Source organism: Urocitellus parryii, chromosome 7, assembly GCF_045843805.1.
Source record: "Urocitellus parryii isolate mUroPar1 chromosome 7, mUroPar1.hap1, whole genome shotgun sequence".
In the NCBI taxonomy this organism is placed as follows: Eukaryota; Metazoa; Chordata; class Mammalia; order Rodentia; family Sciuridae; genus Urocitellus; species Urocitellus parryii.
The window spans coordinates 171,941,889-171,958,925 of NC_135537.1; the positions used below are offsets into that span (position 1 = coordinate 171,941,889).

At 41.8% G+C, this 17,037-nt stretch overlaps 1 protein-coding gene across 3 annotated transcripts in view; it reads left to right on the forward strand.

Moving 5' to 3' along the window:
* Cep112 (centrosomal protein 112) overlaps positions 1 to 17,037 on the forward strand; it is a 448,365-nt gene that overhangs the window by 391,344 nt on the left and 39,984 nt on the right. For all 3 annotated transcript variants that reach the window (XM_026406648.2, XM_077800819.1, XM_026406647.1), the window contains one exon: positions 13,733 to 13,822. In XM_026406648.2, the coding sequence (XP_026262433.2) occupies positions 13,733 to 13,822 (90 nt within the window). The remainder of the gene's footprint in view (positions 1 to 13,732; positions 13,823 to 17,037) is intronic.

The following is a 17,037-nucleotide window of genomic DNA, read 5'->3' on the forward strand; positions in this document are numbered from 1 at the left end:
AGAAATCATACTGAACGGCTGACTATAAAAACACCATCATGTGTATGCTTTGTTGTTGATAACTAACTGCAGTCTGAGCTTTAATAACTAGAAGGGAGTGGAAGAAACTTCAAAAGGTTGCATGATAAATGTTTTTGACAATGTGTCAGCTGAACATTAAACAGGATCTTTGTAAATCCTCTCATTCTAAGTGGTTTAAACGGAAAGTTTTAAACTTCTTCCTTCGTAAGTATGGGCTCCAGATATCACAGAACCCTAAGGTTAAAAAAAGAAAGGCGCTTTATCTGGCATAGATGATTTCCATCCCCTGTGGGGGGGAGGGTGTGGGAAACAGCTCACCTACGGATCTCACCTCCGCGTCTAAGCATTTTCCCTTTCATCATCTAAGAATGTGCCATCGTTTTAGTGAAATGCCTTTCTTTATAACCTGATATGACCGTGCACACAAAATAATAGAAACACTAATGAATAAAGAAGTAGTAATGCCCTCAATGCTGTTTCCCAGATTGTCTCGTCATGAATATACTGTTGGTCCTCATGTGGGCAAAATGAGGTCTAAAAGAACTGAGTAGTAGGAAAGAAACGTGTGTGTTTAGTGTTTCAAGAGAAGTGCCCTTCCCATGTGTTTAGTTTCCTAGAGCTGCCATAATAAACACCCCAAACTGGGTGGCCTGAGACAAGAGAAAGCCATTGTCTCACAGTGCTGGCGGCCAGGAGTCTGAGATGAAGGTGTGGGCAGGCCTGTGCTCCCTGAAGCTCCAGGAAGAGTGCTTTCTTGCCTCCTCTAGTTTCTGGTGTTTTCCAGAAGTTCTTAGTGTTCCTTGGCCTGAGATGTATCTCTTGTCTCTGTCTCGGTCACCACACGTCCAACCTCCCCTTGTGTATCTTCTCGTCAAAACATCTGTCCTGTTGGGGTGAGGGCCCACTCCGGGATGACCTCATCTAATTAGATCTGGTAGGATCCCATTTCCAAATAAGATCACTTTCACAAGTTCTAGGGATTAAGACTTTAGCATAGCTTTTTGGAGGATATTATTCAACCCATAACTTTGGGCCCCACACTTGGAAAGAGAAGCTGTTGGCATTATTACTACTGCTGAATCTGTGACACAAAGAAACAAATTTCTTCTTTTGTGTTCACATATTCCAATTCCTTAAAGACTAAATATCTTAAAAGTAAGCCCAGAGCATTCTGGGTCACTGAAAGCTTGTGAAGGAAGGAGACACTAGCATGGGCAGGACCACGGCATTCTAGACGAGATGAAGAAGAAAGCACAGCAGGTGGGGCTGGGGCTGTTGTAGCAGGAGGTGGAGGTTGAAAGACAGCACCTGTCCCTCCCTCAGCTCAGGCCAACCTGGAGTCGGTCCCGGTCCACAGGTCTTTCCCTCTGGGTAGTTGGGCAACCCCGAGGAGCCTTAACTGCTTCTCCCAAAGTAGCTTCCATTGTGGATGGATCTTGTGAAAGGAGGTGGAGTCCTTAAAGCCCTTTGTGCAGGGCCTGATGTGTAGGAACTGACATGTTAGCTGTGGGATGGCATCTCAGCACAGTGAGAGAAGTCCGCAGGGATCAGCACAGCTAAGACCGGACCCAAAGCTGGCTGGAGGAGTTTTAGTTTAGTTTTACCTTGATGAGAAGTGTGCAGGGTGACAGGCTTGCGTTGTGTAGTCCTGGTTTGCAATTTAACACAGCTGGGAAATCTGGAACGTGTGCAGAAGGGAGGACTGGGTGGGAACCATTTCAAATAGAAGTTGACGGAACTTGAGCAACTAACGGAAAGAGAACTGGGAGAGAAGGGACTCAGGTGATGTGAGATTGAAACCCAGGGACTGACTGAAAGAGTGGCAGCGGGACAGCAGGGAGGGAAGCTGCTGGGTGGGGAAGTCATGGGTTTGGTCTTGGACTTGATACATTTGAGATGACATGGAGGTGACCATGTGCACACGAGCAAGACAGTGGGAGCTGTCAAACGTGGGTACCTGCAAGGTCGTGGGGGCAGAGAGGAGCAGGAGGAGGCAGCATGTCCTGGTGAAAGCAGGCCCTTGCCCATGAGCAGGAACAGCTGAGTGCTGGGATGTGCATCAAACTCAGTGACTGCAAAACGGGACTCAGATCTCATTGCCCCAAATCGTTTCTTGCGCTCCTCCATTGACACCACACTCTAATGGGTAAGCCGTTGGCACCATCATAACTGTCGAATCTTTGTCACGCAGAAACTTCCATTTTTTCCTTCCTTTCTGTGTATTTTAATTCTACTGTGTTTCCTGCCTTAATGACAGCACCCAGTCATGTGTGCCCAAAACCTCCTAGTCATTCTTTAAGCCTCCTCTCAAACCTGAAGCATCCATTCCATTTAGAGGCCCCATGGTTGTCTTTGGCCCCACTGGCCTCCCCACCTCTGTTCCCCAGGCCCATCATTTATCACCATTCCTCGTCCAAGCCAGGCTCTTCTCCACGTGGTACTGCAGGCCTCCTAGCAGGCTCTTGAACAGATTTTCCTGCATGTTTGTGTTACCCAGTGTGCAAATTATAGTTTTTATTATCTTTGCTTTTCAGAGTTTCCAAACTATTTCTCACTGACTGGCATTTTTCTGTTTCCATATCCCCAAGCCCTGCTTGGTGCTTGTGTCTGGCCTTTTCACCGTGAGGACCATGAGGCTGATGGACACATTGTTCTGGGAGGGGACTCCTGCCGTACATTGAGAAGACACAGTAGAAACTGCTCCTTTTCTCTGTTTTTGTTTGTTTGTCTTTTGTTTTTGTTTTTGTTGTTGGTTGTTTGTTTTGTTTTGGTTGGATTTTTTTTTTTTTTATTAGAAACTGAACCCAGGGGCACTTAATCACTGAACCACATCACCAACCCTTTGTTATATTTTATTTACAGACAGAATCTTCACTGAGTTGCTTAGGGCCTCACTAAGTTCCTGAGTCTGGCTTTGAACTCGTGATCCTCCTGCCTCAGCCTCCTAAACTGCTGGGATTACAGGCATGCGCCACCGCATCTGGCATCCCTTCCTCTGTTTCACACCAAGGATTTACCCACATGTCTTGCCAAGGTTCTGTGAAGAGCCCCAGTGAGCTTCACTGCCACCATTTCCCACATTGCCACACCAGTGTTCTTCCAGTATTGTAAATCTCCCTCCCTAGGCCCTTCAGTGGTTCCCTGTTACTACAGGTTGAAGTCTAGAGTCCTAGACTTCAGAGGCTGTCCCCTGCACAGCCTCCTGGTCCTCTGTGACTGGCTACACCACCCTCTCACCTCTGCTCCTGGCGAACAGTCTCCAGCTCACATATTACCTCCTCAGTGAAGTTTCTCTGTCCAGACCTTCCTCAGCATGTATGACTTCCCCTGGGCTCAGTCCCAGTGCTTGGTTAGGCTCTCTGGAGTGCCGTTTATAAGCAGTATAATTATGGCTTTATGAGCTTTCCAAATGTTAGATAAAATGCTTTTGAAGAATAACAGCACAATGCCTGGCACATGCTATATATTCAGATTATAGAGATACTTTTTATTAATTTATGAAATTGATTAACTACTCAAAGGGGACTGTGTAAAGAGGAGAGAACTTTACCTGGGCAATATCCACAACTAGAAGGAAGAAGGAAGAGAGGAGGAGGAGGAGGAGGCAGTGGCACAGGAATGAGGCACAGGAGGCATGTGGGAAAAGGGAGGCCACCATTGTTTTGTGGTGAGGAAGGAGAGGTTTCAGCAAGGTCCAGTACAATAAAGACGTCCAGGAGGATAAAGATGTGGGAAAGTTGCTGGATTGGCAATAGAAGGATCATGCCTGAGCTCAAAGAGAACAAGCTTCAAAAAGTATTGGAAACCAAAATCAAGATGAGGGAAGAGTTAGCCAGCCAATGGGGAAGAAATATGAGGAACGGAGCAGTCACTTGAGAATTGTAGCCACCTAACAAAAGAAACAAGCAAACAAAAGGTATGTGGCCATCTAAGTATGAAAGAGCATCAGGGTTGAAGGGACCATCATCAGGGTCTTGTCCATTGTCCCATACAACAGATGGTAGGGAGGAGACCAGTCTCTGGAAGAGAGCAGCAGGCAAAGAAGGGCCTGCCAGTGTGTCGATCCCAAGGGGACCCAGCAAAGGGACAGCCATGTGGACCCTGGGAATTTGGAAAAAGGACACTACTAGCTGTGTTAACTTAAGAAAACCAAAAGGGACCCCACTTCTGACACTTGAGGGAGGAAACTGGGTAAAGCAGTTAATTTTATCTAGGAACAGAGTAAGAGGAAATGTAGCTAAGGTGGAAAAAATCTGAAAAATTTTAGTAGGAATTCCTTAACTGTTTGAAAGAAAAGGCAACTTGATCTTTATATAATTGGTTGGTGTTACCAGTAAATACCTATTATCATAGTGTAAATATCACTTTACCAAGCATTTCAGAGATCACTTTTAAAAATATAGGGGGGGGTACCCTTATGAAGCTCATAGTCTACAATGAGGAAAAAAGTCAGATGAAGTCACAGTAGTAAGAGATGTGTAAATATGTTATAATGCAGAAGACACAGGACTTAATGGGAAATAGGAATTTTCTCCAGTCTGGAAGAAATGAATCTTGACTTCAGTTTTAATAGAGGAGAAATCCACGGTTCTGTTGGAGGAGTTTGCAGTGATTCTGCAGGCTCAATGGATCACAGGTGTGAATGATTAGCCCTGTAAGAAAATCAAAATTTAAATGAATGTCTTACAAGTCCTCTCTTTCCTGGGCTTGTGCAGAAGAGCGTGGTCTGTAGGATAGCAGTTTACACCCTGTTCTGCAGAGACTGAACTCAGGTTGGAGGGGCTGTCGCACTAGCCAGATGAGGAAATTGCTCTAGGATCCTGAGCACTCCTGGCTGTGGTTCTTGAACTTGATCCTGAATTTCTACCACCCGATAAGAACCTGTTCACAAGTGAAACGTCTGAAGTGACGGGGTGGGAAACGTGCTCAGAATTTCCTGAGTAGAAACTGACTAGCTCCTTAAGGAGGAGGTGTGGGTAAAGTCAATGGCCTTCAGTGACAATGGAAACATCAAGGAGGTGCGTGAGGAGAGTCCAGCTTCCTCAGATCATCAAAGTCTTGAAATAACATGATTTCTTTTCCTGGAACCTCTCTTAAGACCAGGAAACACTAACTTTTGAAAGAAAACTGCATTTTTAGGACTTTTAGAGGAAATCCTTTAGGACTTTTAAAGGACTGAAAATAGATAAGAGAGGGAAGAAAACAGAGGAATCGAAAACTTTCTTATCCTTGTGTTTTTTATATCGGCCATAATATTTTTGCCTTGAATGTTGAACCAATAGCACAGTAAGCTCATGTTCAACTGCAGTTTCTCATGCATGTATCTTATTCTGACAACTGTTGAAAGCTTTCACCTGAAAGGAATGTCGCTTCATGTGAAAAGTAGCATATGTATTGGGTTAAAATCCCCAAAGAGCTCCTTTTCTTCACACTAATATCACAAGAGATTGAATTGTGAGAAGTATTTGTTTGGATACAGGAAAAAAATTTAAACACTGAATATAAGCCATAAGGAAAAACTTACACAGTCGTGAATGCGACAGTGGCCTCCAGAGTGACTGTGCCTCTGGTTGCTTTATGTCCTCATCAGACCAGTGTGGACTGACTGTGGGACCACTAACAAAAGGGTTGGGGGCTGGGGTTGTGGCTCAGTGGTAGAGTGCGTGCCTCACACGTGTGAGGCCCTGTGTTCAATCCTCAGCACCACATAAAAATAAATCAACAAAATAAAGGTATTTGTCCATCTACAACTAAAAAAAAATTTAAACAAAAAAGGGGGGTTGGACTTTTGGTTTGGTTTTGTAATGGTTTGTTATTCACCCTGGGTGGGTCTGAATGAAGAATCACCTTAAGAGAAATCTAGAGTAGCACTTCAACATCAAAGATTTCTCACTTTGTTAATTAGCTTTAGCCTATGTCAAAATAATAATAAAACAGGAGTATAGCGGCCTTGCAAATAGCCAGTGAGGCCACCCAGTAAAAGTGTCACTCTCTTCCCTTGTGTCATCTTCAGCTGTCCCTGATTTACATCTCCTTGTGGAAATGACAGGGCTTGTTCTCTTTGCTTCCTCACAGTCACTTAAGATCTGATTTAAAAAATAAAGACTATAAATCTAACTTGGAAAGAAAGTGCAATTTTATTGCTTTTATTTATTTTACCTTAGCTTTCAGTTAGCAGTACTAGAAAGCAAACCATTTATCATTTGTATGTCAATTTACATGTCAAAGAAAACTTACTCATTGGAAATATCAGCATCACTTACAGACTAGAGTCACTCTGCTTCAACACACATGGGAGTTACTACAAAGACGATTCAGGTTTAAAAGAGAGTAACTCTGATTTCAACTTTATGATTAGCTGTCACTTCTGTTTGATGAATCAGCCAACCATAGGTTAATGTCAAGATTTTATAATATTAACAGATTTTTTATGACAAATTTTAAAATCATCATACATGTTTTAAATGGAAAATAGACAGTTGCCAGTAAAAAAAAAAAAAAAAAAACCTAAACCTTGAATTTTACCCCAATAAAAATATGAATAAGCCTTCCTTTTCTAGTTAACTTCTCCTCCAGTCAAAATATGAACACCCAACTCCCTGCTTTCTTCACTTTCTATCCAGAATGTGCGTGGGAGAGTCCTCTCCATCCCTCCTACCCATTGTTTAATGATGAGTGAATCATCTATTTCTCCAAAGACATTAAATTCAATCCTCACAAAAGGAAGTCTATGGTGACGTCATCATTCTTAAAAGACAGAAAGCTTAAAAAAAAAAAAGTTGTTTTTTTTTTTAACTTTTTTTATGGAAACTTACACACATGTAGGGAGAAGAGTCAGAAGAACTCCATCTCCCATCACCCAGCCGCAGTGTCCAGCCCTGGCCAGGGGGACTCCATTTTGGCAGCATCTTCATTCTACTCTGATTTTCAATTGCTCAGCTCCTCCCCACTCTTGCAGCTGAGGAGGCCCCCTGCAGCTCACCCAGTGAGGCTCCAAGACTCGCCTGCTACACAGCCACAGACTAGCCAGAGCCTCAAAATCCATGACTTGGCCAATCCCCGTTTTATATTTCTGTAGGGCAGAGCTTTAATCCACATTCTTTTTGCTTCACATGGTTTAACTTCATATGGTTAAATAATAGAATATTCTTAACATTCCAAGTCCCCTTTCCAGACAAGTGGACAAATCTACATGAGAGAACCAAGGAGAGGATCCACTTACCTCTGCCCCTTTTGTAGACTGGGCCCAGAAAAGTGTGCCCATGGGCCTCATGAAAACTGTGGAAAGGCCAGGAGCAAGCATTTTGCCAAGAGTTAGCAACACAGAATAAGGCAGATGTGTCAAACACCCTAGATTTCAAGTCAGTGGGGAGTAATTGGAAAGCTCTTTAAAGGCGAGAAGTGTGACATACAGTATGTAAGAGTATGTGCCTCCTCTGCTGTGGAACCAGAACAGTGATCCAGGAGAAGGTGACTGACTGCTAATGACTGACTGACTTGTAGGTGGATTTTTCCAATTCCACATAACTGAGATTTTGATAAGGATGGAAAGGAGCTTGAAACTGAATTCTCTGGTGAGAACCTGCAGCACAATATTCTGAGCTATGAGCAGAAGACACTTTACTTGCTTAGACAGCCCTCTGGGAAGGGGGCAGCAAAGTCAGCTCTCAGGTGATGCAGAGGGCAGCCAGAGTCAAGGTCAGTCCTCTAGAAAGGCTTCTGGTCCTACTGGAAGCCAAGTCTCAAAGCCCCCTGTCAAACGCCTTGTTGTACACTGAGAACATTGCCATTGTCTTTTTATTTTTTATTTTTTTAAGTTAGATATGGCCCTTTTTTTCCCCTTCATTTTTATTTATTTTTATGTGTGCTGGGGAGTGAACCCAGGGCAAGTAAGTTCTCTACCACTGAAGCCACAACCCCAGCCTGCCATTGTCTTTTTTATCATTGAAATAGTACTTCTGCCAATGAAGTTTCCCTTTAGTAAATGACTTTTTAACTAATTTATAATTAAAATGAACTTTTGTTTCATTTATTCATCTTTAAAAGGCATGTATCTGCCATCACTTTATGTTCATTTGAATAGCAAAGAAATACAGGAGAAAACTTGGGTTGTGATAAAATTACACAAAATGTCTTACTGCCGTGGTTTTATGAGTTAGGGAGTGGCTTGCTTTGAGTTATGTTTACAGATTTTAGAAAACGGCCTTGACTATTACACTCTTTTTTGTTCTTTCAAGGCAACAGAAAAGTTCTAGGACTGTCACAGGTGCCATTCAAGAGGCACATTAGCGACCAACTTATTTTCCTCACCCTAAAGAGCCCATTAGCATGTAAAATCCTTCACACTTTAGTTTTCTCTAATTATTTTCCTATTTTAAATAAATCAGATTATCCTGTAACCTCCTCCCCTTTAAAGAGTGTGGTCTACTCTCATTGTTCTTGTAAAGCTTATTTAGTCATTTATATTTTTCTTCTGAAAAGTGTCATTCTTTGTTCCCATCAACACATAGTACTCAAAGTCAAGAACCATGAAGCTCCAGCAAGTTGACTTAGATGGTATTTACAGGCTGGTTTAATTGGAGGAAGGAGTTATCTTTTCAGTAATGATGCCACTTAACACAGCAGAGCTACGAGATGAGGAATAATTTTGCAGAATCAACAGTTTAACTCTCCTAGTTGGGTTTTGTTTTATATTTTTGACCTAGGATTGCACATTTCACTCAGTTATATTGTGCCTTTCTCAGGGATAACCTAAAAGTTGTGTGTGTATGTGTGTGTGTGTGTGTGTGTGTGTGTGTGTGTGTGTGTGTTTAAAATGTCAAATTTGGAGGTTTTTAAAATAAAGAAGACACACTTAAAAGAAAGTTCTCTCCAGTTTTGTTTACTGAAAAATCATGGTTATTTTCACACAGTCCTTATGTCAATTTCTGAGGTTGGAACTAACAGCAATTTTAATAATAAATTTTATAGCATATCTTAATAGTAATTTTTTTAGAATATAAAACCAGAAATAGTGGCTGATATAAGCTATCATTTTCCTTTCATGTGGTACACTTTACCTATTTTGAAAATGGAATATTATTTGGTTATTTTTCAGTTTTTTAAGCTGACTTTCTAATAAATAATAAAAGTAAATTCTATACCTAACTAATTTCTCTGATTAACCTTGAATGGGTAATATTTTATATTTTTAACTATAAGCAAATTTTAAGTGAAAAACAAATGTAATTTGAATCCTATTTTGATAATACTGATAAAATATGGTGAACCCAATAGTCTCTTAATATACGGAGGGTTGGGCTGGGGCTGTAGCTCAGTGGTAGAGCGCCTGCCCCACAAACGTGATTTTAAAAACATACACACCCAGAGTGTGGAGAAGGGCTCAGGTTGATTTTGTTATCCTGTCCTCTGAAATTTTCTTTCAGCTAGATTTTGCTCATCCTAACTTCTCAGTCACCTCCCCCCATCTCGATTCCCAGCAGCTCCCTTCACAGCACCTTCTCCTCCCCTGCCTGGGGTTAAGTGTGGGTGTCCCCCAGAGGGCAGGTTTCAGGCCCTCTGCTCATTTTGCTTTCTTCTTAAGGAAGCATCCCACGTGCACCTGCGAGAGCCCTCTGCCCTATTCAGACCTTTGCTGTGCCACAGCTGGACAGGTCCTCAGGGCACTTCAGGCTGCTCAGCAGAACCCCACAGACTGTGAACTAGAAGCAACACACATTTATTTCTTACAGTTCTGGATACTTCAACTTCCAAGATGGGTCAGTGGCAGATTTGGCATCTGATGAGGGCTGGGTTCCTGGTTCACAGGTGGCTGTTTTTGCTCTGTCCCCACATGGTAGAAGAGGCCAGGGACCTCTCCTGGGCCTGTTTTCTAAGGGCACTAGTCCCATTCATGAGGGCTCTGCCTCCAGAAGGGCTCACCTCCTAATGCCAACTACCTTGGGCGCCAGAATTTCAACATATAGATCGTGGGGATATAAATATTCAGACCACAGCAGTGGTCCTCCTTGAAGTCCTACAGTCTCTTAACCCTAACAAACATAGTGCTGCCCCGCCATTTCTGATGTGCTCCATATTCTCATTTCCCTCTGGTCTTTTAGGATAAAGCCTCATGGTAAAGAAAGAGTCCCTCTTTCTGCTGATCCCCGGGTAAAAATTCTACTGCCACTGTCCACTTGTCTGTCCACGCTGCCCTTGCTTAAGGCCTCTTTATATTTGGCCTTCTCTTTTGCAGCAGCCTGATTTTTTAATCCTGTGACTTGGTTGGACAGAATTTATTCTTCAAAATTCAAGGGAAAAACACAATTGGATGTGAAGAGATCAAGTGCTGCTATAGAACGAGGGGGAATTAGCTGCTGGCTTTGGCACTTGGGAGGTGACAGTGAGGTCAGGCTCAATAGAGCCAAGGGGGCCAGAGGCAGGTATGATGAGGGGCTGAGAAAATGGGAGCAGACACTGAACGCAGGCACTCTTAGGGGACTGCAGTGCAAAAGAAGAGAGACAGCTGGGGATAGGGAAGGGAGAGGCGCGGATCCTTTACTTTTTGTGTGTGAAATTTAAAAAATAAAGTTTCTTTAAAAAGTATTTTTTTATTGTAGAAGAAACCAGATAACATTATTACAAATAGTAATTATCATGTGTGTCCATATACAGGTTAACGGAACTTGTGTTTGTATATTCTATATTTCAAGACACATCATAACCTTCAGTTACATGTACTGAATTAAGGACAGCTGGAAGCTCTGATGACTGAAGGACATGTCCTCAGGGAGTAGAGTTCAATTATTAAAGAGTCCCTCCACAAGCAGGAATTGAGGCACATGTATGCCAGGCATCACATGGACGTGGCACCAGGCCTGGCAGAGATGGCGAGGAGAGAGCCCTGAGAGAGCCAGTCGCACACAGACATGAAGTAATTCTCAACACCAGGTAGTTAAGAGCCCAGAGGAGTCCTCGCTTGGCCGTGGCATAGGTCAGGGGGATGAGGCCATTGAACAGAGTAGGTGGACAGGGCTTCTGGACAAAGAAAAAAGAGGTACAGAATGAGATCGGGACAGCAGGAAGGCGCCCAGACATGTTGAATTTGAAGTCAGAGGAAGGTTAAAATCCCAGTTCAGTGCCTTCCTCCTGGCCACACCTGGATTGGAGCAAGCTGCATAACCACACTGAGCCTCAGTGGACTCCTCTCTCATGCAGCTGAAATAATACCTGCACGACAGGGTCAGAGTGAGGGTAAAAATAAAACCCACCCATCTCCTGTTACTGAGAGTGACAAGAGCATCCGTGTCACACGCTGGCACACTGAGGCTTCAGCCAGGTCCTTAGTGGTATGCACCTCGGTGGTGCTGGCGAGTAGCTTCGGCATTTCAGTGGGGAATAACATGATTTAGGTTTAAGAAGATCACTCTGTCAGCAGTGTGAGGACGGGTTAGAGAGCAGGAAGGAGCAGGGGCAGAGAAGCAGATGCATGAATATTCTTCCAAGTGCAGTAATCATTACTCTCCTAATTATGCCAGAAAAGAAGCTAAAATCTATTTACTGGTGGCTATCAAAAGTAAAAGAATGCTGCCTGAACAACAAGCACAGGGACAATTGTATTCAGCCTTTTGGAAACAGACCATAGTAACGGAATTAGAGACAATCAAGGAGCTTGAGAGATTTCCAAGCGTCAAACTGTAGATTCATAATCAAGTTTTATATCAAAGAGACCCTAAAACACTTGAGCTCATTCTCAAACCGTCTCAATTTTTAAATTAGAACTTCTTAGCCTGAGGTCTATCCATGCATGGGCTTCAGGAAATCTATGTACTCCCTAAAAATCAGAGAAAAAATGATAAGCATATATTTTCCTCCATTGTGGGGAACCAACCACATGGCTTCCATCAAATGCTCAGAGGGCTCTGGAACGCCGTAATGCTGAAGCCCCACTGTCTGTGTCTGTACATAGAGGAGACTGGCCTTGCGTTGAAGGGGCTTTTCATGGACACCTGACATTCTGTCTGAACTTTGGGCTTTTCCACCCAGGGTCTCACTTGGATGCATACTAGGCCTTTCAGACATACACACCAGGCTGAGCCCCAGTGCTTCTCCCACCTGCCCCATCTCTGTAAGTGCTAACTGCACTCTTCTAACTACTCAGGCCAATTCCTTGGGGCCCTCTTTTTTCTTATGCTTTGCATCTACTTCCGTGGGGCGACCATTTCTATCCTCAGAATATATCTGGAATCCAACTCTTCCCTCACCAACTGCTCCCCGCACCCTCCATCTAATTCCCTTTCCCAGTGGATTGCAGTGGCCTCTGACCTGCCTCCTTGCTCTGCCTCCTCCCTTTCTAGTCTACCAAAGCAACGCCTACCCACAGCCCTGCAAGAGCTTCCCATGTGCCTCTGAGCAAAAACCAAAGTCCTTAACTGACCTGTGACATACCATGTGACTGGATGACTTGAGCCCTGTCAGGTCCCTGATCTTATCACTCCATCTTCTCACTGGCTTCTGTGGCTTCCTCAAGGTCTTGATGCAGCTGATTCTGTTTCCTGGAAGGCTGTCCTGTAGACACCTGTGTGGCTTGTCCTCTGTCCTCCTTCAGGACTGTGCTCAGTTGCGCCTTCTTGGGCCATCTGTTTAAAACTGCAGCACCCCTTCCCCACCTGACGCTGGGATATCCCCTTTCTCTGCTTTGGTCTCCCTCTGCACTTATCACCAACTGTATTATACTTACTGTTGGCATGTTAACCTGCCGTGTTATGATGTAAGCATTATGGATGGGGTGATTTTTGGGGGTCTGTTTCAGAGCTACATCTGTAGTACCTATTGCAATGTCTACATAAAGCAGGAACTCAGTAATATTAACTATGTGAATTTTACTTTGAGGATTTACTCGACATCTTTGTGTTGTCATCCTCTGTGCTGCTCACTGGAACTCTCCATGGGTTATTTCTATTATTACTTGGGACTATTCGAATGGATCCTGTTTCTTTTCTACTTATCTTTTTACTTAAAATGGCAATTGATACAAGGATAATTATTGATTTTTGTGACTTCTAAGTTCCCCATATTAACCTGAATTCTCTTTCCAACAATTACTTGACAACTGAGAGTTCATACCTGTCCAGTCATTGTACTTTCTTCAAATGCCACACTATTCTCTCTAACTTCATAAAGAAATTCCTTTAAGTTTACAATAATTTAACCATTTGATAATTTTGAGAAATGCTATGTTGACCAGGTATTATGATTCCTCTCTATTCCAATACCTTTTAGAGTATAAGTGTACTTGCAGGTGTACTGGAAGGGCTATTTTATTTTATTATTTTGAGCAGTACTGGAGATCAAACTTAGCAAACATGCTAGACAAGTGTTTTGTTACTGAACCACATCCACAGCCCTTGGGAGGGCTATTTTAATTAGAAATAGCTTGATGCTTTATTACATGGTTGTGGTTCTATGCTGAGAATATGAGATATTTTTATAATGTGAATTGACATCTGCTAATTTGTTTCCTAAGTTTGGAATTTTTTGCACTAGGTATTCTTAACACAGAACGCATCTGGGCTTAACACACAATAGCCTGATTTTGTGTGTCTGAACTGTATGGAACAACAGTAATAAACTAGAGATCTAGGGCTCTTTTAATGCCAGTTCATGTGTCAAGACTATTTTTTCCAAGTAAGCTAATTTTTATCATTGCTGTGTTTGTTTTACACCATTTCAGGTTTTACAAGATGAACTAGAAAACCGCTCTAATCAGGTGCGATGTGCAGAGAAAAAGTTACAGCACAGAGAACTCGAGTCACAAGAACAGGTATGCCCTCCTGCCCCCTTCGGCTTGTTTGTTTGTCTACTTTCTCTGGGTCAAGGGGTTCCTGTATCCCCCATGCCAGTCAGGGTTCTTTACAAGTAACAGAACACCTCTGTGGTCCGCACGACATCATAGGAATGGAAGACTGCAGAACAAGAAGTCCCGAGGGAGGGCAGGCTCTGGCTCTACCTCCTGTGCTGGTCTCACTGTTAAAGTGATTCCAAGATAGCCCAGGAGTCCCCGGCATCTTGCCCAGATCTGTACTATCCAGAGGCAGAAAGGAATGGACAATCTCTGGGGTCTCCTCCTGAAAAGTAAGGAAATCTTTCCTAGCACCTGGTCTCTCACCTCACTTCATATCTCATTGGCCAGAGCAGGTCACATGCTCAGCCTGGCAAGCCCAGTCCTTTGCAGGAGGACCAAGAGGACCAAACTTAGCCTAGAACAATCAGGATCCACCTGCTGGTGATGGAATTAGGCAAGAAAGAAAAAACAGAAAAAAAGAAGAGGGGAAATGGATGTAGTTATACAGCCAGTGGTGTCTACAGTGTCACTGTTTTTTAAATAAATGGATGTTATTTTACTTAGAAGCATAAATATGTTTTCTTTTGAATTTAAGATTTCCCCTCTTTCTTCCCATTCTGTTTATAAAGCATAAACCAGAATAATCTAGCCATGACAGTAGCTAATGATTCATTTTATTTTCTACTGACATGATTATTTTCACCCAACTCTCCTGCATATAATGGATTATATTAAGTGCTAATTTTGACAATTTAAAGTAAAAAGCTCGAAATGTATCAATAGAGACTATGAATCTTGATGAGACTTTTTATAAATGTGTTGTCCTTGGCCTTTGAGTATAGCATTGCTAACCTGCTTCAAAGTGCCACTGAGCCATTATGTACGGAATTTTCCATAGATACTGCCAAACATCTATATTTTGGTTGTTATGTGGAAAAATGCATATAAGAATATTAAGTTAGGTCATTTTGATTTGGGGGAAAAGGTAAGAGATGTTTACAAATAGGATCCCATGATAGGGGATGGTACCAAATGGCAGAATTAAGTACCTGAGAGATGCTGAGTATTAATACTTACTAAATAATTCAGTTTGCAAATATTTCCTCCTGCTCCAAATTTTTGTCTTTTCATTTTTTAAACAGGCTCATAGACCAAAAATTTTTAATTTTGATGAAATTTATCAGATTTTCCTGGTATGGTTCACTTATATCAAGTCAAAGAACTTTGGTCAAAGTCCTATGGCCCAGACTTCCTCCTTTTTCCTAAAAGTTTTATAGTATTATGATTTACTTTAATTGTGTGATATATTGTGAGTGAATTTTTGTGTAAAGATGTGAGGCTTTAAAAAAAAAAAAACTTAGTTGAGGGGCTGGGGCTGGGGCTGAGCAGCAGAGCACTTTGCCTAGCATGCATAAGGCACTGGGTTCGATCCTCAGCACCACATAAAAATAAAAAAAAATAAAGGCATTCTGTCCATCTACAACTACAAAAAAAATTTTTTAAAAACTTAATTGACTTGACTTCCTACTCTCTAATGTACACCCTGTGTAATATAAATGTGTGTGTGATTTGCTTGAATACATATAGGCATATATAGATATATGTATAATGTAGTATTTATGTCATACAAGTCAGTAGGAAGACAAAATGAAAATACTGGGATAAAAAAATCACACTTTATCAAATGCCTGTAAAATGACAGACACTATAAAAGAAACATCACACATTAGCTCATTGAATGCTCACAGTATTTTATAGATGATATACTAAAACCCAGAGGAGTTGCTTAACTCACCCAAGACCACACAGCTAGGAAGAAATACTGAAGATTTATCAGACCCAAGTTTATCTGAATTTCAAATAATTGCTCCTTTCATGACAATTTTGAAACTATAATAGTAACAAAACAAAAATGGGTGGCAGTGATAGTGAAAGTGAGTTTATTAAAGTTGTCAGGAAAACAAACATTGTTCTAAATGCCTGCAGTAGTAGCAAATGCCATTGACCTTCCACGGGCAAAGAGAAGCAAGGGCAAAGGAAAGGGACGCCTAGCAGACCGGCTGCCGATAAAGCCTCCCCTGCAGATGGGAGTGCCGTGGTGTCGGGTCAAAGCAGCCTGGGTCTAATGGTCACTTGAGGTCAGCTGAGCACCATTCTCTGCGAAGGACACTTGTGACTACAAGGAGAAAAGACCAGCTTCTTCAAAGCAGGAGAGGGTGCTCCCCGGAGGACGGGGGCTTCTCCGTCAGCGGTAAAATATGACTTAAGGTAAAACTTTGTTAACATCACTTTAATTCATGGCAAAACTTCACAAAGAAAATTCCATAATATATTGAGAGTAGGGAAATTAAGAAATCCCAAATGAACAATAGGGAAGGATTCAGGAACTACTTTCAGTCTTTTTTTATTGACTTCTTTTTGATCATCAAAGTTGCTTTCATCTTTGTAGTGACAATAGCTTTTTAGAATATTTCTTACACTAATTCCTGATATCTCTAGAAGACTATAGTTTACCAAAGAAATGTCAGGAAATACCCATGGGTAAAGCTGAATATTTCATAATCTTTGCAACTATGAGATATTGGGTTCTTTCCACAAGGTCCTAGGGTGTAGCTAGAAAAGAAATGCCAGTTGTTTCAACAAAACTAAGCAGCAAATAATAGGCATCTAATAAATACTATTTATCCATAGTGAATTTAATATTTTATTTTGCCTAAATTTGATCCATGTTCCCCTTTCAATTTGTGACACTAATAGCAGTAGTAAAAAATAATTAGAGCTATTGTCACGGACACTTTTTAGGGTCTACTTATATATGAAGTTACTTAGGATATTTAAAATATTGATGTTCTATTATGACTTTCTTTTCCTTTTTCTTTCTTTTTTTGTCATCCGTCAAAGCAACTGCAGTCACAGTAGCCAGTCTCCCATTAACCAATCAGACCACTGAAAAGGGTGCAGAGCAGCACTTAATACTTTCATCTTTTTCTTTTCAACCAAATATTATTATCCTGATACTAGTTGCATAAAGACTCAAAATTGAAACTGGCAGAATTACAAAGGACAATTTCCTAGGCTGCTTTTTTTAACTTGCCCGCTTTAAAAAAAAAGTTTGAACTGTTTCTGGTTTTCATTTAAGAAAAATTCCTGTGTTTTGATGCTACAAAAACAAAAAATGAATGAAGCATTTTAAA